This window comes from Cryptomeria japonica, chromosome 5 (genome assembly GCF_030272615.1).
Source record: "Cryptomeria japonica chromosome 5, Sugi_1.0, whole genome shotgun sequence".
NCBI lineage: Eukaryota > Viridiplantae > Streptophyta > Pinopsida > Cupressales > Cupressaceae > Cryptomeria > Cryptomeria japonica.
Genome location: NC_081409.1, coordinates 28,315,292 through 28,337,755, shown reverse-complemented (window position 1 = coordinate 28,337,755; position 22,464 = coordinate 28,315,292). Strand labels below are relative to the sequence as shown.

The window sequence follows — 22,464 nt, the reverse complement described above, 5'->3', positions numbered from 1 at the left end:
TCCCCCTCGGCGATTGAGAATGATTCAAGGGGCCCTAAACGCAAAGCTCTGCTCTCTAACACCAACAATAAAAAAGGGAAAAAACCTACCCCCTACCAAAAAGCCCAAATGGACTATTCAAGAAGTTAGCGAGGAGGAGGAGGAAGTGGGGGAAGATTTGAGCAAGAATAAAAATACCCCTAGAAGGTCTTTTAGGTTGGCCACTTGCTTTATCGAGAAAGGAAAAATGAAAAACCTTATGGACTATGATATTGAGGATGAGACAAAATTGGGTAGTAAAGATGAGAAGGAAAGGAAGAATTGATAAACTAACAAAGGGGGGACAAAGAAGAGGAGAGGGAAACCTATGGGAATGATGACAACTCCACCCATATTTTGGAGAGCCCAATTGACCTCACTGAGGATATGATGCCTAATGAAATGGAGACGAACAAACCTAAAACAAAAGGGCCCTGTAACTCCCAACTAGAAGAAACCTGTTCTAGATGTAAAACAAATATTAATGAGTTAGAGAAGGTTAAAGCTAGGGTCTCAGAACTCGAGAGGAAACTTGGGAGTGTCTCCCAATTCATCTTGAGGGTTATGTATAGTTCCACCACCTCCTTGTGTTTGATGCAAAAGAAGATCCTGGGAGTTGACGAGGAAGAGGAAGGAAATTACAAGGATCTGTTTAAGTTCCTTACTAAAGACTAGTCCAATGTCCTTCACCAGGTTGGTTGCAAATTTAGGGATGGTAGATAGGGATTATTTTACCTTAATTTTTGCTATCAATGCTGCTAATGCTGTTTTTGATTGTAAACGACCCTCTATTGAGACTTTTACTTATATAGATATTGCTTATGTTTATGGCCGTAAGTCGTCTTTTATTAAGACTTTAAGTAGGATAGATAGCTCCCTAGACAAGGGTTTCACATATATTATTTCTTTTTATATGCCGCTAATGATTAGTTTTTGATATTAGTTAGCTGTTAATGTGTTATCGATTTATAGCCACTGCTCTTACTCTTAACTTTACGCCTGTTAGACTTTGTAGGAACAACACCTTTATTTTATTGCTTTTTAATATCAAAACATTTACCAATAAAATATTTTACACACTAACCATTATATTGAAATCAAATATATTAACATCAACTTAAAAATACCTAGGAAAAAAATTGAAAGACATCATTTTTCACCGTTACACCCACATGAAACCGATTTCACTACCCCATTTATTTTAAATTTCTAGGTTTTGAGATTAAAGCTCGATCTCATCTATTTATACATTTTTAAATTAACGTTTCCCTCTTTGTTTATTACCCTCTCAGCGCGGGAGAGGAGGAGGGCATCGAGGATTTCGGGCACACTATACACTTGACATTTATTTGGTTTCTCCTGAAGTTCGAATAGGATATATTGATGCGATAAATCCAATGCAATGCGCTGTCATACTCATTTGATTTCTATACCGAGTTCGCTACAGTTACAGTAGGATTTCTAATCTGATGTAAACCCATGCCCAACTGATTTCTCTATTGAATTTGCAGCAGTTATACTAATATAAGTAATGTATATATTGTACTGTGATGATCGTTTGCGTTTTGTGTTGTATTTACATCAATTTTTATAATATCTGTAATTTAATTTCTGATAGTAACACTTCTAGTCCAATGTAATGTAAACTGATATCCATTTGTTTTTTCAACTGAATTTGTGGCATTTATCATTATATGTGTAATATAATGGATGTGTACACATACCCTTTTTATTTCTGTACCATGTTTGCTGTAGTTATTATAATACAGCTAGTCCAATGTAATGTACACCGGCACCCTTTTAATTTCTTTATTGGATTTGCTGTATTTATTCGAATGTATGTAATCTCGTCGAAGAAGCACTGATGTTCATTTGCATTTTCAGCGGAGTTTTTAACTGTTGCACTAATATATGTCTAATGAAATGTGAACTGAAATTCAGTTGATTTCCTTTCTGAATTAGCAACAGTTGTAAGAATACATCCAATTCAACGTAATGTGCACTGGCAACCATTTGATTTGCCTACTGAATTTTCTGCATCTGTATAATATACGTGATCTAATGAATTATACATTGATACCCATTTGATCTCGACTGATTTCTTTGCAGAGTATAAAACGAATCTAATCGAATCTAATATGCAAACATATACACTGATTTAAAAAAAAATAATTTGCAGCATTTATAATAAAATATTTTATCAAATATATTCGTAGCAGTAGCCGTTTGATTTCCATACTGAATTTGCAGAAGTTGTGGTAATACACGTAATCAAATGCTGTGTGCACTGATACCTATTTTATTCTTTTGCAATAATACATATAATCCAGTGAAATATATATGGATGCCCTTTTGATCTTTCTTCTGAGTTTTTTAGCAGTTATAATGATGTACACGATCCATTGAATGGATAGTTTTTTGGTTTCTCTTCTGAATTTGTGGCATTTACAAGTTACAATAATAATTTTTGACTATGTGTTTAGGTTGAGATAGCATTGCATTTGATTTCTAAGAAAATGGCATTTAAAGGTGTTACTGTATATCTGTCGAGAAGCCTTGTTGCACCTGAAAGCTTTGATGCTCTCCATGATGCACTCAGATACAATGGAGCCGACATTTGTTTTTGTTCTGATCCTTCTGCTAACTCTCCAAATCAATACCACATCATCTCTTCCTCAGACCATGTATGCAATTTAGTTCAAATATTCTCATGGGCTAAAATTAAGTGATGTTTTTTTGTTATGTTTGCCAGTACAAGATGTTGACATTATTGTTCTTTGCTTTACAGGAGAAGCATGCAAATTTAAGTGCAAAGGGCTGCAACTTAGTTGGTAATATAGCATTGACTTTGTTACCATTTAAGTTTGTCTCTGCTAAATATCTTAATACTGGTCACAAAATTATCCTTTATTATACTAGTAACAAGATTTTGTATGCCAAGGAAATCTTTCTGAATATCTAGTCGAGCAAGGTTTTTTTCTCTTTTATCATTTTTTTCCATTTACCTTTTTTGGAAATAAATGCATGTTATATTGCATAGAAAGTCACAAGAGTTACGTTGGCCAAGCATCAAAAGTTAATGGAAATCCCTGTCATTTGAAGGGCTCAAATAGTTAACCTCCCCATCATTTCACTTGAGGGGAAATTAATCTAAATCCTTCTAGAAACCTTTGATTTGACTTTGATATACATAGCGACATTCCATTTAAAAGTATTCACCTGTCTGAAGTGGACAGAGGAATTAAGCAGAGCTGATTTTAAAATTCATTTCAATAAATCTTTCTTATATTGTATTGAGGAACAAGTATTCTATCAGCAGAACTGCAGAAGTACAAAGTAGTTTTGCTCTAGAAAGCTAGAAAGTCTTAACATTTATGCTGATGCCTCAGGAGGAAAAGACTTGATGTATTTTATGAAAATAAGCTTAGCTCTAACAAATGTATCCTTCAGCTGAGCAGGAGCAGGAAATTGTTCTATGACAAGAGAATTGCACCTTGTTTCTAATAGGAATTTGATGGCTTGCAGCTGTGTTTGATGCTGTTAAGTTTTGCAATTATCTTTGATCATCCAAGTGTCTTTTAAATGGAGACTTTGCAAAGTGTGGGGGATAATTAACATATAATTAAATTTAGCTTGGAACCATGCCCAGAAGTATCCTCACAAGTATGTAAAAGAACAAATGACCAACTGATCCTTCTATGGATAAATTATATTATCTGTCATCTTTGTGGGTTTGTTTGGTTGCCAAGTCTAGGTGAAGCACTAGCCTCCACACTGGTTTTTGTTTGAAAGGATACTTTAAATTCCAAATGGAATGACATCACTTTTGCGATCGTGCTTCAGTATTGATTGTCCTCGCTGTTTATTCAACCGTGGAGCAATATTAGGAGTGTATGGTCACTAGCCACCTCTGTTTTTTCAACTGTGGATCAATATTAGGAGTATTTGATCACTTGCCACCTCTGCCACCTCTTCAACAGTGGAGCAATATTAGTAGTATATCTTGATCAGATATGTGTTTGTTCACACTTGTGTAGGACTTTGATGTTACTCAACTTTCAGTCTCTTCAGTAAGAGACTCATCCTTAAAGTTGCAATTTGAAAGTATTGTTTAGAAAGCATTTGACACTAGAGCTGAATTCAAATTTTAGATTAGGATTTTATTTACAGTCTTAGCTAATGATTCGTCCATAAGTAAATCTAAGTTTCTTTTTAGCTAAAGTAAATGCGCTGCTTGAATGAGAAGCAACTAAAGCTATCATGCTACCAAGCCTGTTATACTTTATGATCTAGGTTGAGCTATATAGGGGTAAAATAATGGAACATTATAGTAGAGCTTGGTGTACTTCTGTTAACAAGCCCATGGCCAAAATTCTGATTAATATTTGTGTCTGTGACAGCCTAGCCGGGAAGCATAATTTCCACGGTTAATTTTATCCCAAAAGCTGAATACTGCAATATAACACAGACAATGGATAGACCCCATGATCATGATTCAAAATACATACCGTATTATTATACCAAGAGGTTGGGGGTGACTAACAAACATTTAAAAATAGAGGCATAATATATAAATCAGCATTTAATGTACTAGAATTAAAAGCAAAACACTCTTTGACATAGGATTCAAACATTAAGTTACTTGAATGTTTTTGGCTGAGGTTTTCTGCATTCTCTTCAATCTTAGCAGTCAGTTCCTTCTGCATCTTATCATGCTTTAACAAAAACCTTAGCCTATCAAATATTGTTCACTGCTTATATTTCTTCTGAGATGGCTTTCCTTGCTTGTAAGTAGAGTGCAAACATTTAGGCATCTTTTATGCTTCCCTTGAGGTCTCTCCATATATCTGTTTTGAAATTCCTGTCTGAACGCTTGAAAACAAAGATGTTTACAAACCAATGCTCTATATTTTACTTTCAGTCAACTGGATTTAGAGAATGGTATTATAATCTAGAATTTCATGATGATATTCTATCCTTTTTGAGGTTCTTCTGATTTTGGAGTTACAATACATGCTCAAACATGGGAACTTAGGTTATTTATATTAAAATTTCAGGAAGGCTATCACAGAAGTTATTGACTGATACTCCATTTTCTCTTTAGCCATCTGATCAAACGTCAAAGTAAGAGTAATAGTTAGAGCTAGGTCGAGGATGTCTTCAGCAAGTTTTTTTTCCAATTAAATAATCTCACCGTTATATTTCAGATCAAAACCCATACAAGATATCAATTGAAGCTAAGAAGTTCGAAATGAGGGCTTTTTCAATTGTTATGACTGAAAAATAATTGAATGATCTTGAATAATCAGATGAATTAATTATGAATATAGAACCGTATATAAAGGAATTACAAGACGGTGTTCTAAAAAGATCGAACCGTTAAACTAAAGCTTCAACATGGAGCTAAAATGTTTAAAATGCAAAATTAAGCTAAAAAGCTACACACGAAAAAGCAAACTATGCGTTCTTATAAAAGAAGCAATAGGTACACTTAAAAGACTAAACGAACTAAAAAGCTAAATAAGTCGACAACTAAGATGATGAACTAAATGACCATTAATTGAACAACTAAAAATGTAACTGACTAAAAGAATTAACCATTCTAATACCCTCCCTTAATGGTCATTGTATCAACTAAGTACCCGACAGAAGACACTGTAGGTCTTTTGATCACAAATGCAAGAACACTTTGTTGCTGTAGAGACCCTCCTAGGATCTGCAAAGTGTTAATGACCAAGAATAGCTGATTTTGTCTGACTGATGTAACCCTCACACGCGAATTATAGAAGCCTGAAACCATGATTTTGAGGAAAAATTGACAAACCCTCCAAAGAGCAACAAACATGATTTTAGCAAAAACTTCAAAATTTGCAAAAACTTTTGTAGAAGGTACTGAGCACTGTTTGCTCCAGCAACTCCAAAACAGATTGCAAGATACCACAGTTGCAGATGTTCGCCCCAACGACTTCAAGTGCGACCCAAAATTGATTGTAACAAAGTATGATTTTTGAGGAAAAAACCATCAAACCCTGAAAATTTGATTTCACAAATCATCATTTTTTTCCGAAAAAAACCAGTAAAAACCCAAAGATAGGAATACCCCTCATAAATCTAGATAACGAAAATCTCACATGAACTTCATGAATTACAGATGATTTTTGAGGACAAAATCGAAAAAAACCAATGGATGATTTTTCAGGAAAAAATCAAGAAAACCCTCAAACAATTTTTCAAGAAAAAATCGTGAAAACCCTTGGACAATTTTTTAGGAAAAAATTGTGAAAACATACAAACAATTTTTGAGAAAAAAATCGTGAAAATCTATGGACAATTTTTTAGGAAAAAATCGTGAAAACCCTTAGACAATTTTAAAGGAAAAAATCGTGAAAATTGCAAACAATTTTTGAGGAAAACAATCATGAAAACCTTGAATATTTTTTAAGGGAAAAAAATATAAACCCCAAAAATAATTTTTGAGGAAAAAATTATTAAAACCCTCCCATGATTTTTTATGGCTAAAAATCAAAAAACCTAGAATTATTTTTTTCAAGGAAAAAAATTATTAAAAACCTAAAATTAATTTTTTTTTATGTGGCCAAAAATTATTAAAACCTTCCATGAGAAATCCTAGCCGAAGAACTGGAAGCCGCATGCACAGAGAAGATCTGTCACGAACAGAAGACCAAGTTGCGACCATAAACAAAGGTCAAAGGTGACATTGAGAAGACACACATCATGGCAAAATGCAGTGGAGAAATCCACAAAATCCGCCCACAAAAATGCGGGTTGAAATCAGCTACCAAAAATTTGAATATACAAAAATCTCGAAATGCAAATATCTGCAAGCAAACCCGATGCAAGCAAACAAACATGAAAATTGTGGAAATAGGCGTGTCGTCACACAAACTCACGATTTTTAACTTTGTTGTTAAACACGAAAAAGAACCCATGTAAGGACTTTGCCGTTGCTGGAAAAATCACCGTCTAGTAATAAAAAAAGGGCAAAAAATTGCAGGAGTGAAGCAAATCACTGAATAAGTGACCCAAAGAAAAACCATGATTTTTCATACTGAAAAAATTGTCCCCCCAAAAAACAGACACTGAAATGGCGTTGGCCAAAAATCAAACAATCAGATAAAATTGCAGCGAAAACTTTCATGGGAACCAAATAGAAATTGCGTGCAGAGATCTGCAAAACGCAGCCGCGAAAAACATGACTCTGAAAGGCCCAAAAGAATCAACAACAGATAGGGTATGCTAGAAAAATGCATCCAGAATAAAAATTGCGACCTGCAAAAAAAACCTTCTTGACCACGAACCTCTTTCACCAGGCCCGAAAAAATCTCAATCCGCTGCCCTAATTTTTTTTGTGAAAGTTCACACGTGAAAGCAAATTATTGAACCCTCCCAAAATCCTGAGCACCTAGACCGGCTCCGGCTCCGGCTCTGATACCATGAACAAGAATAAAGAAAAACTTTCATGATCAAAAACCCTGGCAAGTCTGCCCATGAATTTTCAAAGGTTAAAAAACCCTCGAAAAATTCCAACAATTTTTTTCATTTAAACAATTGATTAAAAAACTTTGGAAATTATTTCCAGGTAGCACCTCCACCAAATCCTAAAGAATCCCATCAACTTGCTCTGATGCCATGAAAAATAATTGAATGATCTTGAATAATCGGATGAATTAATTACGGATATACAACCGTATATAAAGGAATTACAAGACGATGTTCTAAAAAAAAGAACTATTAAACTAAAGCTTCAACAAGAAGCTAAAACGCTTAAAACGCTAAATAAAGCTAAAAAGGTAAACACTAAAAAGCAAACTATGCGTTCTTATAAAAGAAACAATAGTTGCACTTAAAAGACTAAACAAACTAAAAAGCTAAAAAAGTTGACAACTAAGATGACGAACTAAATGACCATTAATAGAACAACTAAAAAGGTAATTGACTAAAAGAATTAACTATTCTAATAATGACACGTAGGAAGGATTAGCTATCTTTTTTCTAAAATTAGTGCATTCATATGTAACTTGGCTTTGGATTGTGCTATTAGGATGCCAACGTAAGTTGTAGTTTTGGATGGTATATTTTTTTCTCTCCTTGAAAGAGAGAAGGTTCTCTTTAAGGAAACTTGAATGGGGAGAATAGTGAGCATAGCAAACCCCTTCCCCTACAAAGAAGGGAGAGCACTCATCTAATAGCTTGAGGTGAGAGTCCTCTTATTAAATTCCTAAAGGTCCTTAAATCATTTGAGGACCATAAATGTGACAAGGCACTAGACTAATGTTATGGCTTTTTAGCACTCAAGTGACTTCAGCCAATTGATGGTAAGAGTAGGTAAATGTTATCTCAATCTTCCTTAATTGGGTTGATAGCAAGAGTGCCTTGAATGCCATATAGGTGGCCTCTTCTTTGTAGTCGATTGAGGAAGTCAAGGACTTACCTTTCTAAACAAATGAGCATAAGAGAATGCATTGGTTGGGGAAGACTAATGCACCAATCAATGACATGGTTCATGCACCATGCATGATTCACAATTAATGATTATTTATGTAATATTTGTGGCTAGGCATGGAAGGCCTTTAGACACTCAACCTCTAGCAAGGTGAACTTTTAGAGTGCATTCATTAGTTTACTTTCTTTAAATGTATTAAGTTGTTAGCTCTAGTATGGATCTTGGTTTGGGTTTGTGGATTTGGCAAAGTTTTTTTTTGGGTTGGGTTCATTTGTACAAAAAAAGAAGTAAAAAATTAGAGATAAACCAGAGATAATAACAATCGTCTAGTTTATCTATAAAATTATGAATGTAATGTCCCATTCTCGAACTAAGATTAGTTCCCATTAGCATTACCCACTAGGATCATTCAATTTTGAGAAGTCTCCCATGGAGACAAATTTGTAAATAAGATTCGAAAAGAGACCATACAATTTTGACGATCATTATATCAACCATATCCGAATTGGCGATCCTATAGATCAATTGAGGCAAGTACCGATTTAGCATATTAAGGAAGCTTACAAAGGCATTGATGGTTGATAAGGAACAGTGATTATATCAAGGATGGATAGAGACGATAGACTATGGCATTCTAACAAGCATCGATTAAGAATGAAGATCAATAGATTGATTTAAGGAGGAGAAACTAATCAAGTGATTAGTCAAGCAATGATTAAAGAATTGTAGAGTGATAATGATCAACATTACTTAATGGTATCGTCAAGTATAAACAGGCATATTTAATCGATAAAGTAGAAAGAAAGACTAATCGATATTATGCAGAATCAAGTTGGGTAATGACAGTGATTCTAATATAGACTTAATCAGTGATTAAGGGAAAGTTACCACTTACCGATTGAAGGCTAAGGGATGTGTTGGTATATAGGGATCACATATGGATTATAATGGCAGCGAATAGTGAAGTCTAAATCGATAGCAATACTTGTCATGAAATGGCGCGATTAGTATTAAGCAAAGGAGGCAATGATAGATAGATATGAGACATGTCTTTTGGAATACAACTCTTCAATTATGACCGCCTGAAGAGATATTAATAGAGGATCATAAGTCTCTTCAAGACCCGGAAGTTATTAATCTGGTTTCATATTCACAGCACTCAGGGAGCCCTTTGGTCAGCCGAGTAAGAGGAGGGGGTATCATCCACCCCACAACAAGGTGAAGTGCGCACAATTAGGAAGTAATAATCAGACACAGCACCACACTATAGCAGGGGTAAAAAGGTCTATCGGGCACAACTATTCGAGTGAGGGATAGCCCTCATATCTTCATCGCATGATCATATAGAAACAGCAATTGCTTGTATTTGGTTCATATTAAAGATAATCATTATATCAGATTTCCATTGACAGTAATTCAGATCAGAATGTGGTCCCATTACTAATTTCATTACTTCTATTGAAATATACATATGTAATCAAGCATCAAAAACATTACTAAGGTAGAATGCTTACTTAAGCAAATTGAAGTTGACTTCATAGTATTGGTTGCAAGCTATAGTTATCTTTTTGAAGACAAATTCTAAGCATTACTAAAAGGGACATTACAATGAATTAACTAATGAGGTTTTATGAGTTTTTTGTTTATGTTGTGAGCATGAGACAAAATAAAATCGTAATGACTTCAAAAATAGAAAGTGCAGAAAATGGGACTATCATAGAAAAGCAACATAAAATAACTAAATGGAAAGATAAAAGGAAAGGAGAGAGATCACCCAAAAGATTGAAAAGTTGCAAGAGCTTCCACAGGGCGAGCTTCCACATAAACTTGCACACAAAAGACCAAAGAGAGAGGTTGGGGGTGGCTGTTTAGGGGCTTGCCTAAGTAAAATCCCTGCTTTGGTGTTCCCACCTCCATGGACAACCAAGACTGATATTGATAAAAGTAATATGAAAGAAGACAAAAAAGAGCAATATGCTTAAAATGAAAAGACAATGCAACAAGCTCAAAGAGTGCTTCAAAGGTACAATTTACCAATCTCCCAGCAAAGGAAGACAAATTGTCCAAGGGCAGAGTTGTCTTCACACGAACACCATGAGAGAGGAAGAGTAATCTTTGAAGCTTTAGTGCTATTGCCAATATGATGGAAGAGCTTCAAAAGGATGGTATTTTGTTGAGCGTGAGAGACAAGAAAGAATGCAAGAGAAAAATGTTGGAGAGAGGGAATGAACGAATCAGAGAGACAAAATGGAAGTTTGAATGTGAATATAGCAAAGTCTAGATTCATCTGCAACTCTTGGGCAAGCTGATAGAGGCGTTGCACCGCTGAAACACAGGAGGTCTAATGCTCCAACGGTTAGTCTAGTTTTGGATTTCTATAGGACGTTGGCATGTTGCATGGACATCTACATAGTGTGCATTTGTTTGGGGAAATTGGACTTAGGGGTCTAGAATTGGTCTTACTTTATTAGACATAAGCATGTTTAGTTAAATTATGGTTTAGTTGCACAAATGTCTTTTATTGATCTAAAGGGGAGGTTTATGTGATGTGAAATTGCAGGTTATACAATTTACAACATTATATTTTGTGCCCACTTTTGCGAGCATTTATGATTTGATAGATGTGTGAGCTAAAGTAGTAAAGGAAGGTTGAAAGAGTTTGACCTAGGTTGCAAAGAGGATGTAGAGCAGTCTATCTGTGCGGACTTGCCCCTAGGAAAGAGACTCATATCGATCTTGCATAAAACTGTGAGGTTAAGTTGTAGATTCCCCACCAACATGTCAGTTGCAGGCAAACATGTTAGGTGAAAAATAGACACCATAAATCTTTTGGACACAAAAAACACTGATAAGAATGGCTAGCAAGCTATGTTATGCCAAAGACCATACGACAATTTTCAATGATGAAAACCTTTCCTCCAAGTGTGTGCCTGTTCATTCCATGCATGCTTGATAATGGACACAATTTTAATCATAAGAATTCTTCATTCCAATGTGCGTTTCTATATACTTGGAAATTTTTCATAAACAAATATTGTTTTATGCTTTGCATTTCCCACGCATATCTTTGTTGGGCTGCAATTTGGTGAGAAAATTATATGTAGTGTACCCAACCGTACGGTACCCAAATTTCCACTGCACATCACGTACCGTTTTGATGCATCGACACTCTCTTACGACACAATACCCGAGGGCAAAGTACTCGAGGGAAGTATACTCGAGGGCAAAGTACCCGAGGGAAGTACTCGAGGGCAATTACAGAGGGAAGTACCCGAGGGCAAAGTACTCGAGGGAAGTACTCGAGGGCAAATACCCGAGGGAAGCACTTGAGGGCAAAGTACCTTCAACACCTTCGACCCTCAATCAATAGCACTCGGCACCCTTCAGCTTCGGACGTAAAGTTCCACTCGTACGGAAAAGTAGGCTGCACACTTCCAAACACTCCGTACGACAATGTTACTTCCACTGAAGGATCCAATTGTAGATAATTCCTCTGTCGATAAGATTATTGTAGATATGGGAATGAATTATCAACACAGAGTATACGCCAACAACATTGAATGGCCAAGAACTAGATATTTGTAATTATATTTCCACACGGTAGAGGTAGATCCAACAATGAAGTACAAAGTGAAATATAAAAAATGATATCTCCAATGACAAACTAGGGTGGCTGCTAACCACCGAAACTGCGATTATAGAATAGGGAGGATTTTGCACCTCCGAAATTGCAACAATGCCAAACTCCAACTGGAATTCGCAGATACAAAGAAAATATAAATTTCACCATACCTACAACTATGCCAAACTCGGCCTTATAAATGGGCTTTAGAAGGTTTCCCGAAGGGTTACAAATGGGCCAACACCAAAAAGTTTATAACTAACTAATTAATAAAAAGGGCCCGAAAGATATTATTAAGTATGGGGCCGTACAATAATTTATTTAAATTGAACTATTTAACTATATCGGGGTCATTACATTATATTTCATGTGCTAGGCTCCATGCTTTCAAATTCTCAATTATTTTTTGAAAATGAAACTTATTTCCCTTGGAATTTTACTCACGTGCACTTTTGTATGGCTGGGATTTTCATAAAAAAATCATGAAATGAAATATGCTAGTAATTCATGCTCATGGGGTGCTTGTATCCATGACTTGTAAAATATATTGGATCAATTTTCTTTTGACTTCATAATCTTTGTTCGATTTCTTCTTAAAAACTCTTTTGACCAGCCTTGCAAAGACACAAGCTAAAGACTATAAAAACAACAAAGATGAACGCTGATGAAAATTAGAAACATGATCCTTGACTTACTGCAAAGACGAGGAATTAGCTTAATACTTGTTACCTTGCAACTTTTGTCTAGCACAAGCATATTCTCTTCGCCAACACATGAATTAGATGTTGCTTACACTGTTCTTTTGCATTTTATATACAAACAACAAGACATGGAGTTGTAGTGTTTGAAAGGATTATTGTTTTAGGTTTCCCACACTTGGTCTTCTTTGTATTACTGCCTCTCCTCTCGGCTAATTTCAAGTGTTTGAGACTTCACAGGGCAGAAACTAAGAGTGCTTTAATACCATAATAAATTCACGGAAGTCAATGAGCATTTGGTTTACTAAGCAAAGATGCATATATACAAGGAGATCATTTGTTACCATGCTATTGATCATACAATTGACAAAACTAATTAAGCAAGAATGATCATAGATTATTATTGTTTAATATTATTTCAAAGATGTAATATTATCAATTTTTAACAAAAACTTGGAAAAAATTTTCTTATAAAAAACTTATTTGGAAGATCTAAAATATTTGAAATCTCACTTTCACAATCTCCTAAAATCAAAATAAGAAGAGCTCAAAGGCAAACGAATTTTGTGAATGAGAATTGAGGGTGTGGAGGGCTTAAAAGAGGAAAAAAGGGTGTTTTAGATGTGTTCTACATGCAGTTCATGTTGTAGACCATGAAGCCAAGTTGAAAACTTGGACTTTTTGAGTATGCTCGAGTAATTATAGCGTGTTTGAGCTTGTAACTCATGGAGATTCACCTGTTAGTAAGTGGGCAAGTTGTTGGATGTAGTAATAGGTCACAGGTTTTGTGAGTTTCTCACAAGTTTAAATTCTATGTTTGGTATTGTTGATGGGTGTTTTATGACCACGCCAACACATAATAAAAATGCCAAAGACACTTTATCCTCTCTTGAGCAAAATCGCCTTTTATGCTAAGATTACAAAAGTTCATAAAAGTGATTCCAAGATTCCTACGCGAACTTGTGACTTTATGATGGATCTAGCTCATGTGGTATGATGTGTGCTAGTAACCGAAGGGGGACTTACACTTTTGTAGTTCTTCACTTCTCTTGATGCTATGGTTGGAACTTCATCATCGGATATTGCAGGATTGTGATGCTTCTTCTTTAAACAAACTTAATTGTAACTGAAAAAAGAAAGGACAAAAGGGAAAAGGTTAAGAAGTCCTAATCTACTCCTAGGGATAATGAGGGTAATGGATAATGTTCCAATGGACGAATTCCCAGTAACCAAGTCCTGCTTTGCCATGCTCAGTAATAACTCCACGAGAATTGGTGTAATCTTCCAGGGATTATGCAAAGAGTTGTCATATCACAATGAACACCATCAAAATGAACAATGTACATTCCATGATAGAAGTTAAGCATCCATATAAAAAAGGTTTAGGCTAACTTTACACTGCAAATAGAAATCATCTAAGTGCAAAAAGTATGAACCATTGAAATTCATCAAACATTGTCACATTCTCCATTAACATCAATGCACTTCTAACAATTTGAGAAATTGGAAGAACACTATGCAACAAGTTGAAATAAACATGAATCTACCATATCTTCAATGAAATCAAATTTCATTTCTCCAAGTCTTATAACAATGTCTTCTCCTTCTTCTACTCTACTTCTGCTCTAAGGAGCAAGAGTTCTCTATTTCTAATGATCTATCTAATGATTTACAAATGAGAAGGCATGGGCCTTTTATAGAGATCCTTCCACAAATGAACGACCAAGATTGATTTGCAATCAAGGGCCAATATTACAAGATGGAATCCTAATCAGGGTTTCAAAGTAAATGACCACCTTTTATGCAAAAAGAACTAGAGTAAAGTACCAATAACTAGATGTCAACTAAGCATCAAACAACTCATCATCTAGAAGCTAAGTCAACGCATTCGAGTTCGAGTTTGAATTCGCCAACAATAAAATTCGGTTGAAATTTGGCAAGAGGAAAAAATTTGAAAAAAAAATTGTCATTAAATTTGCTTTGTATAAATTTATTTTTTTAGAAAAATATAAATAATTTATCTAAAAAATATCAAAATAAACTATTAAATCTGTTTAATTTAATTTATATATTTTAATTTAAATTTGTCAAATTTTATATATAAATAATTAAAATTTTGAATTAAATATTTTAAAATATTTAATTTTTAATATATTAAATTTTAAATCTCACAACTTATATAGTAAATGTTAATATATTAGTTAACAGTGTATCGGGTGACAACATTATTTCGGGCAACAATATTATATTGGGCAACAATATTATATCGGGCAACAACTTATATTAGATGTTTAATATTAGTTAAATTTTATCCCCGTCTCCAACAAACCCTACGAACGGTACAGGCAGAGCGTCGACCTTCAAAGTGATCAACCATAGTGTGAATATGGATGTTGCGAAATTAACATTCCAGATAATTTGTCGTCTTAAATTTCACGTGCGGAGGTGTGTAGCATGTGTGACATCTCCATCGTATTGGACCCGTTCACCCAAATCAACCCTTGCGGCACAAGCAAAGCATCATACGTATTGAAGTCAACATTGACCTTGCTATCAGCCGATAGAAAAAACTTCGACTTGTTTACTTGCGAATTTTCTATGAATTTTTACAAATTTCATTCCTTTTTTAGAAGTTCGCCGAATTTCGAACCCTAAGCCAAAAATTCAGCGAACGTAGTGACTTAATCTAGAAGTAAGCATCCCTTATCTCTCTCTTTGTTGGCAAATTCAATGAACCTGGACATCACTATCTCGAGTTCATCTACAAAGACACTTGGAGTAGTCTCATGCTTGTACTCCATGACTATTGTATCCTTTTCACACCGACTCAGAGTCTTCTCCCATGCTGGCTTGAGTACGTGAATCTTGTTCATGAAACTGATGCATATGGAATTGTCATCTTGGTGACTCCCCTAGAAAGAACTCATGTCCTTGAAAAGGTGTTCCTTGACCTTGCTCTTCAAATTATTTGTGGTCATCTCCTTATCTCCCATTTCTTGTGCAAACAATGCCTCCGTTGAGGAGAGGATTTGCATCTGAATTTCTTTGAGTATCCTCCTTAGCCGGGATGATTCTTCATTTGATTTCTCGAAGGCTTCCTTTCCTAATATCATTGTGCAGTACCATTTGGAGAAGTCACGTGCTTCCTTTTCCCTAATCACCCCTCCTTCCATCAATGTGTCTTGAGGAATCTCCATCAATGCTCCTAGGCATGGGATAGTTTTGTCTTGGTAGATATGAGTGTCTTCCCAAGCCTGATTAATATCCTGGATTAAATTGAGGATGGCCAAAATCCTATTATACATTTGCACTAAGTCCTCAATGAATGTATCTGCCTCTTTGTGAACTTTCTTCAACTAGTCTTTAGTTCCCTACACAATTATCTTCATTTCTTCAAAGCTTTCAATAGATTTCCTTGGAAGGGTAGTGGGTCACATGCTTCCTTTTCCCTGATCACCCATCAATGTGTCTCGAGGAATCTCCATCAATGCTCCTAGGCGTGGGATAGTCTTGTCTTGGTAGATATGAGTGTCTTCCCAAGCGTGATCAATATTTTGGATTAAACTGAGGATGGCCAAAATCCTGTTATACATTTGCACTAAGTCCTCAATGAATGTATCCACCTCTTTGTGAACTTTCTTCAACCAGTCTTTAGTTCCCTGAGCAATTATCTCCATTTCTTCAAGGCTTTCAACAAATTCCCTTGGAAGGGTAGTGGGTGGAACAAATGTCTCATCTTCCTGTCTAACCGACTTCATTAGGCGTTGCACATATCCACCTCAGGTTTTGTGGTCAATCTTCAACTTCTTGTTTTTCCCTCCAATTTCTTGATTTGATCTTTCAATGGTTGAGTAGAGTAATCAAAATCTTTAATGGTTTGGGCTCTTGAAGTAGGTCCTAATCAATCTCTGTTACCTCATACTTTGGAGTGATTTTATCCCTTGTCTTGTCTACTTTGGGAGCTACAACATGTGGAATTCTCGATCGCGATCCTCCTCTTATCATTTGGGAGAACTTCTTGGCTGTCTCCTTTTCTTGTTGACGACTGCCTTGAGTCTTTTCCTTTTGACTTCTGATTTGGATTTCCGGAGTGTTGTGCATTGCACACACTCCTTGTCGCCATCAGGGTCCCCCTTCCTTTTTTTGGGCCTTTCCGTCTTCGCCCTATTGAGTTCCTCGCAGAGCCTCTCGCATCCTTTTGAGCGAGCCCGTGATCAGTCTATGAGATGATAATGTTGTGCGAAGGAACTAGTGTCCGTATGCTCAGTCGAGCCCTCAGGTGCGAATTCCAAGAAATTGTTTAAGCTTGTAAAACACCTCAAATAGGCGTAGGATGATGGAGACCGACGAATTCTACCAAGTAAAGAGCAGCGCGTCTGAAGGTCGCATGAGGACCCAAAGTCGCCAGTTTTCGCGTAAAAGGATGAGAGGGGTTACATGATGTTTGTTTTTATAAGTTTGTGAGATTTGTATGAATGGCGATTCTCGCTAGCTGAGAGAAAATTAAGAAGTTGCCAAAATGCCCAAAAGGGGCGAAATTTCGGACCTTCAGGCTAAAATGCCAGAAAATGTGAGAAGTTGCCAAAATGGCCAAAAGGGCCGAAATTCAGACCTTAAGGCCGAAACGCCAAAAAGAAGAAAGTTTGCAAATGACCAAAAAGGTCCGAAAATTGGCAAATGTTGGAAAAGGTTCGAAAATTGACAAAAAGTTGGAAAAGGTCCGAAATTCACTAAAAGCACTTAGATTGCGAAGTTGGCAAAACACCAGAAGTCACCGAAGTTGACAAAATTGTCAAAAGGTCCGAACTTAGCTAAAAAATCGCAGAAGTCAAAAAAACCGAAAATCGCGTGAAGGTAAAAAGCGTGAAAAGGTAAAATGTTTGCAAAATTGTCAAAAACGCCGAAGTTTTGCAAACCGCACCCAACTCCCAAAAATTGCGATTTCTTTGGAGGTTGCGAGGTTGGCAAAGGGGGTCAAACCACGCGAAAATTTTCAAAAAACCCTCATAGCTCCGAAAATCGCATTTTAGGGTGAAAGTGCGAAGTGTTTAATTGGCAAAACGCCTAAGAGTGCCGAAAATCGCGATTTAGGGTAAATGCGAAAGAAGGTTTAAAGTTTTATATGGTCTTCAAAACTCTCCGATTCACCGAAGTTTGCCATCCGCAACCCCTCTTCAGAATCACGTTTCAACTAGGTTACCCAGGTTAAACTCACAAATCGCCCAAGGTAAATCGCTAAGTCTAAAATTCAAAATTGCAAATTCTTTTCAAACCGCAGCCGCTAAAATTTGAATTAGAAAGTTGACCGTTGAAATTGAAAATTGCAGAAGCCTCCCATCCCAATTTGCAAATTGGCAAATTCTCGCCATTCATTTTCGCCAGGTAAGTATGCTTTATCTCTCTTGATCGTCTGAAGTATTTGTAAATTGGATAGATGTGTGTGCAGAAAATTGATTAAAATGCTTAAATCTTGAGAATCGCATCTTTCCGTTTATAAGGCGTCATGCAAAGCAATCGAAATCGGAATTTACTCCTAAGATTTAACCCACAAATTGCATTTTCAAACTTAGGAAAATTTCTCAAGCTTTGTCCATTTTGAAAATTGATCCTGAAAATGCTTTAGTGTAAATCCACAATAAAAAGATTCATAACTATTCATGTTCATATCAATCAAGCTTTTAGCTAACCATATCATGTTGTTTCCAATACAATTTTTGAATTAATCCTTGAATGCTGGCATATTCTTTATCTAACCCGCTTTGCTTCCTTTTATCGCCACGTAACCCGCATCCGACTGTGCAGGATAAATGCCTAAATCAGCGGTAGAATCGTCAAAGACGCTTGCTACAGCCGAGACATCGCGAGCATCCAAATCAGATATCACCCGTCAAGTCGAAAGGATGAAGTACCAGTATCAAAGAGGGGGATTGAGGGAGTCAAAAGTTCAGAGTGTCTGGGATAATGTCAGTGATACTGACCTAGGCCATATCAATATCCAAGATTTCAAGAGCCGAGTCTTCTCCCCTAATGCCTATGGCAGGCCTAGGCAGATGATGGAAAGTGGCATCGCCCAAGCAACAGGATTTCCCCCAGCAGTGCAAAACTCTGAGTTAGTAGTAGAGGCTGCCCGACATTACCAGCCAGGTTCCAGATTGGTGCTCTGCTCCTCGAGAACATGACCCTCGCTAACTTCACTCTTGAGGCCATTGGCGACGCATTTGACATTCCCTTCCCAAACAATCCCATAGCCACAACTATAGATGAGGCGCAGGGGGCGTATGATATGAATCCTGCCAGATGCAGAACACTAATCAATGAAGAGTGGTACAAGGAAAGAAGACCTCCAAGCGTCAGAATTGGGAAAAAGACCCCAAGAAGTGACTTTCACAATGAGCATGGGGACATGGTCACATTGCTCAGCAAGGTTATGGGACTTCCCAAATCCAACTACTTTGAAGAATGGATGTTTTATTTCATAGAGCAAGTCTTTGTTGGGAAGTCCGAGTTTGACTGGGTCCAGATCATAAGCGACAACATCCACACCCAGCTAATCGAACTCGAGACAAAGAAGTATTTCACTATGACCTCTTATTTGGTCTACATATTCGCTATGAACTAGCCACTGCCAGGTTTAATAATGAAAGGTGAAATTGGGAATGGACCTGATCAGGTAAAGGTATACGATTGTTACCCACAACTTCACTATCAGGATATAGCTCAGAGAGAAAAGAACAGCCCGACTTATGCAGTTGGCTAGTATGAGCACGTCAATGATGCCTTCACAATGCGCTTGGTTAGGCTTATGCAGGGAGGATTACACATAAGGCTCTCAGAGCAAGCTACTATTCTAGTACAGAGACACGGAGCCTGGTTCATCCAGTTCCCAAGGTTCTCCTATATCCAGATAGCTAGCTTTGATGGTGCTTCTCTCCGGCTTCCACGGTACCCAACCGACAAGATAGTTCTTATGGAGGTCGCAAGGCAATCACGTCCGACCGACATCTTACTCAGAGACAACAAGTAGGCTGGATTCGCGTTCCCCATGATTATAGGCAACCAGGATGTCCATCTAAAGACCCCCACCCAAGCAGAGGAATCCTTCGCAGAGCTGGCCTCCTATGGCCTACAGGAGCATTTTCCAAGGAAATGCTTTGATCACAACAATCTGGCAAAGAGAGCCTATGGCAGGCGGTATAGAGCAAAGGAGTCAGTTGAAGATTATTGGAAAAACTGCTCTGATGACTATGAGGTCCGAAGGTGTGAATATTCTAGGTTGAGTGTGCAACAAATGCAACTCTATGAATATCGCCGGGTCCCAAATCAACTCACAGATCCAGGAAATTGCTTGCAGGTCTAGGAATTTGAGGCAGTAAGGCATCTTCTGTCGGGTATTGATTGGTCGCAGGACCCGATCACTGATTTTGAGGCAGTCATGGCAGCCCCAGCAAGATATACAGACCAATGGTTGTATCAGCAGATTGAGCGACTAATTCATGAAGGAGTCCAGTTCACTTACCACTTAATGGGTAGCCTTGATTCTCAGTCCTCCGAAGATGAGGGAACTTCCAGTGCACCTAGGGAAGAAATTCAAAAGCCTGAGAAAAGGAAGAAGGCTAAAGCCAACAGAGGAACTCGGACATCCAAGAGAGCAAGAAGGGAGAAGATTCCCATTAGGAGGCCAGAGGTCACTTCATCGTCAAAGGACCCCAGTTCGTTCGACGATGTAGTAGAATTAGATTATACACCTGCTCCTCCTTCCCAGAGTGACATCGATGCATTTGGAGATGATGATCCTCCCGCACTCGACATGCTAGACGTCGAGCTAAGAGTCATTGAATCAGCTGAGCCGGGTAACCAAATTGAGGAAGGAGAGATTCCATCCATTCAGGAGATCAAAGTACACGAACCCACCCAATAGAGTCGCCATGAACTGCTGCTCCATAACACTGCCAAAGATGACTCTACCGTTGAAGGAAAGCAAAAGACAGAGGAGACCCACGAGCTCGAAAAGACTGAAGAGCTACCATCACACGAAGGCACCAGACAATTGTTCAGTGAGGTAGTAGAAAACTCTGCTGCAAGCAAAGAGCTTGACACCTCCTCCACTCCTGTCGTAATCGAGCAGCTACAAATTTGTGGTGAGACGGCTGAAAACATCAAAGAACAGAGTGAAAATTTAACCATAGCATCAGCCCAGACTGTACCTCAGGAATGGTTAATTGCTTGAGCCTAGCGCAAGGCCACCACAAAGCCACCCATTGATTTGGAGGACATCTTCTCACGTATAGATCAAGCTAAAGCCAAGGGGAAGAAAAAGCCCAAGGCATATTCCAGAATAACCAAAGATGAGCAAAGGAACCGCACTCTTCACATCGCCACCCCGCCTGTAGACAAGCTAGCAGATCAGATCACACTGGCAGATTATAGCATCACGACTGTCCCCATCGAACGAGCCACCAAGGAACAGGAAAAGGAGGAATTCAAGGATTCGGTACAGAACATGCTCAGGCAACTTGAAGAGATAACTGCTGAAAAGGACATGTATTGAGCTCGTGCCGAGCAGGCTGAGGGATACATCGATCAACTCCTGAGACCATTGCACAATGCTTCCGAATCCCACATTCCCCCGACGGCCTTGGCACAAAGGACCACAACATAATTTGAAGGAGTACGGGATACTGCGAGGGCCGTCAGAGAATGGATACAAGGCATCAAAGGGAGGGGAGAACGAATCCTCGAAGAAGTAAAAGAGATGGCTCACCATCGAGAGGCCACCCTGGTTCGGCTATTAGAGGTAAAGAGGGAATCCCTTAGAATGCATGAAGTGGCTGCCACTACTCTTCCCCTCATGAGAGCTCTCTTTTGGACCCACACACAGATTCCTGCATTGTCCACCATCTTAGATCCTTATAACATCAGCACTCTTAAGGAATGGTACTGGACTATCACCATGAAGAATGAGACAAGAGAAATCATTGATAAAGAACAGATGCATGCGAGACAATTCTGAACACCATGCAAGAACTTGGCAAAATGATCCTCCGATCAATGGTCTCGGGATGGCAAAATGCCCTGTCTGATGAAGTGATACAGCCGGACTGGGAGGAAAGACTAGGGACGGATAGGGTCACCTATTCCGCTAAGGACCTAAGTTTTGCTGGTCAATTCTAGTCAGACATGTTGTGCTTCGAGCGTAATCGTTCCAGCTGGAAGGATGGTTTGAAGCACGTAGACCAATACCTTGAAGGCATGCAGTATAAAATTCGCCATCTTCCTATGCCTCCATTCAGTTTGCTATTCCAATTGTGCCTCAGGTTCCAGGAATATGTTCGTGAGGAACGTACAGCAGGTCGGGACCTTTGGCAAGAATATTTGCACAGCGAGGATGAATTCCTGGAAAAGGGGTGTGAAGCTGAAAAGGAAAAAGTGCTCTCTTAAAGTGCTTTTTTCCTTTTGATTTTGAAAAGTGCACTTTTTGGCCAAAGGGTCATGTTTGACTTCCAAGTCAACTAAATGTAAAACTTTGTGTATGCACCTTTTTGGATTATTTTTGGATAAGTTCTAATTACCTTTTGGGGTAGTTATTACTCCCTTTGGGGTAGTTGCTGATATTTGCCTCCCATTTATGGATATGGGCAGCCATGTTTTATGGATGAATTTGG

At 37.7% G+C, this 22,464-nt stretch overlaps 1 protein-coding gene across 1 annotated transcript in view; it reads left to right on the top strand.

The window, feature by feature from the left end:
* The first annotated feature begins 1,275 nt into the window (after nucleotides 1-1,275).
* The window catches only part of LOC131033660 (uncharacterized), a 122,118-nt gene continuing 100,929 nt past the window's right edge, over nucleotides 1,276-22,464 (top strand). Inside the window, exons 1-3 of the mRNA XM_059221044.1 lie at nucleotides 1,276-1,489; nucleotides 2,502-2,702; nucleotides 2,807-2,849. Of these exons, the coding sequence (XP_059077027.1) occupies nucleotides 2,535-2,702; nucleotides 2,807-2,849 (211 nt within the window). The 5' untranslated portion in view covers nucleotides 1,276-1,489; nucleotides 2,502-2,534. The remainder of the gene's footprint in view (nucleotides 1,490-2,501; nucleotides 2,703-2,806; nucleotides 2,850-22,464) is intronic.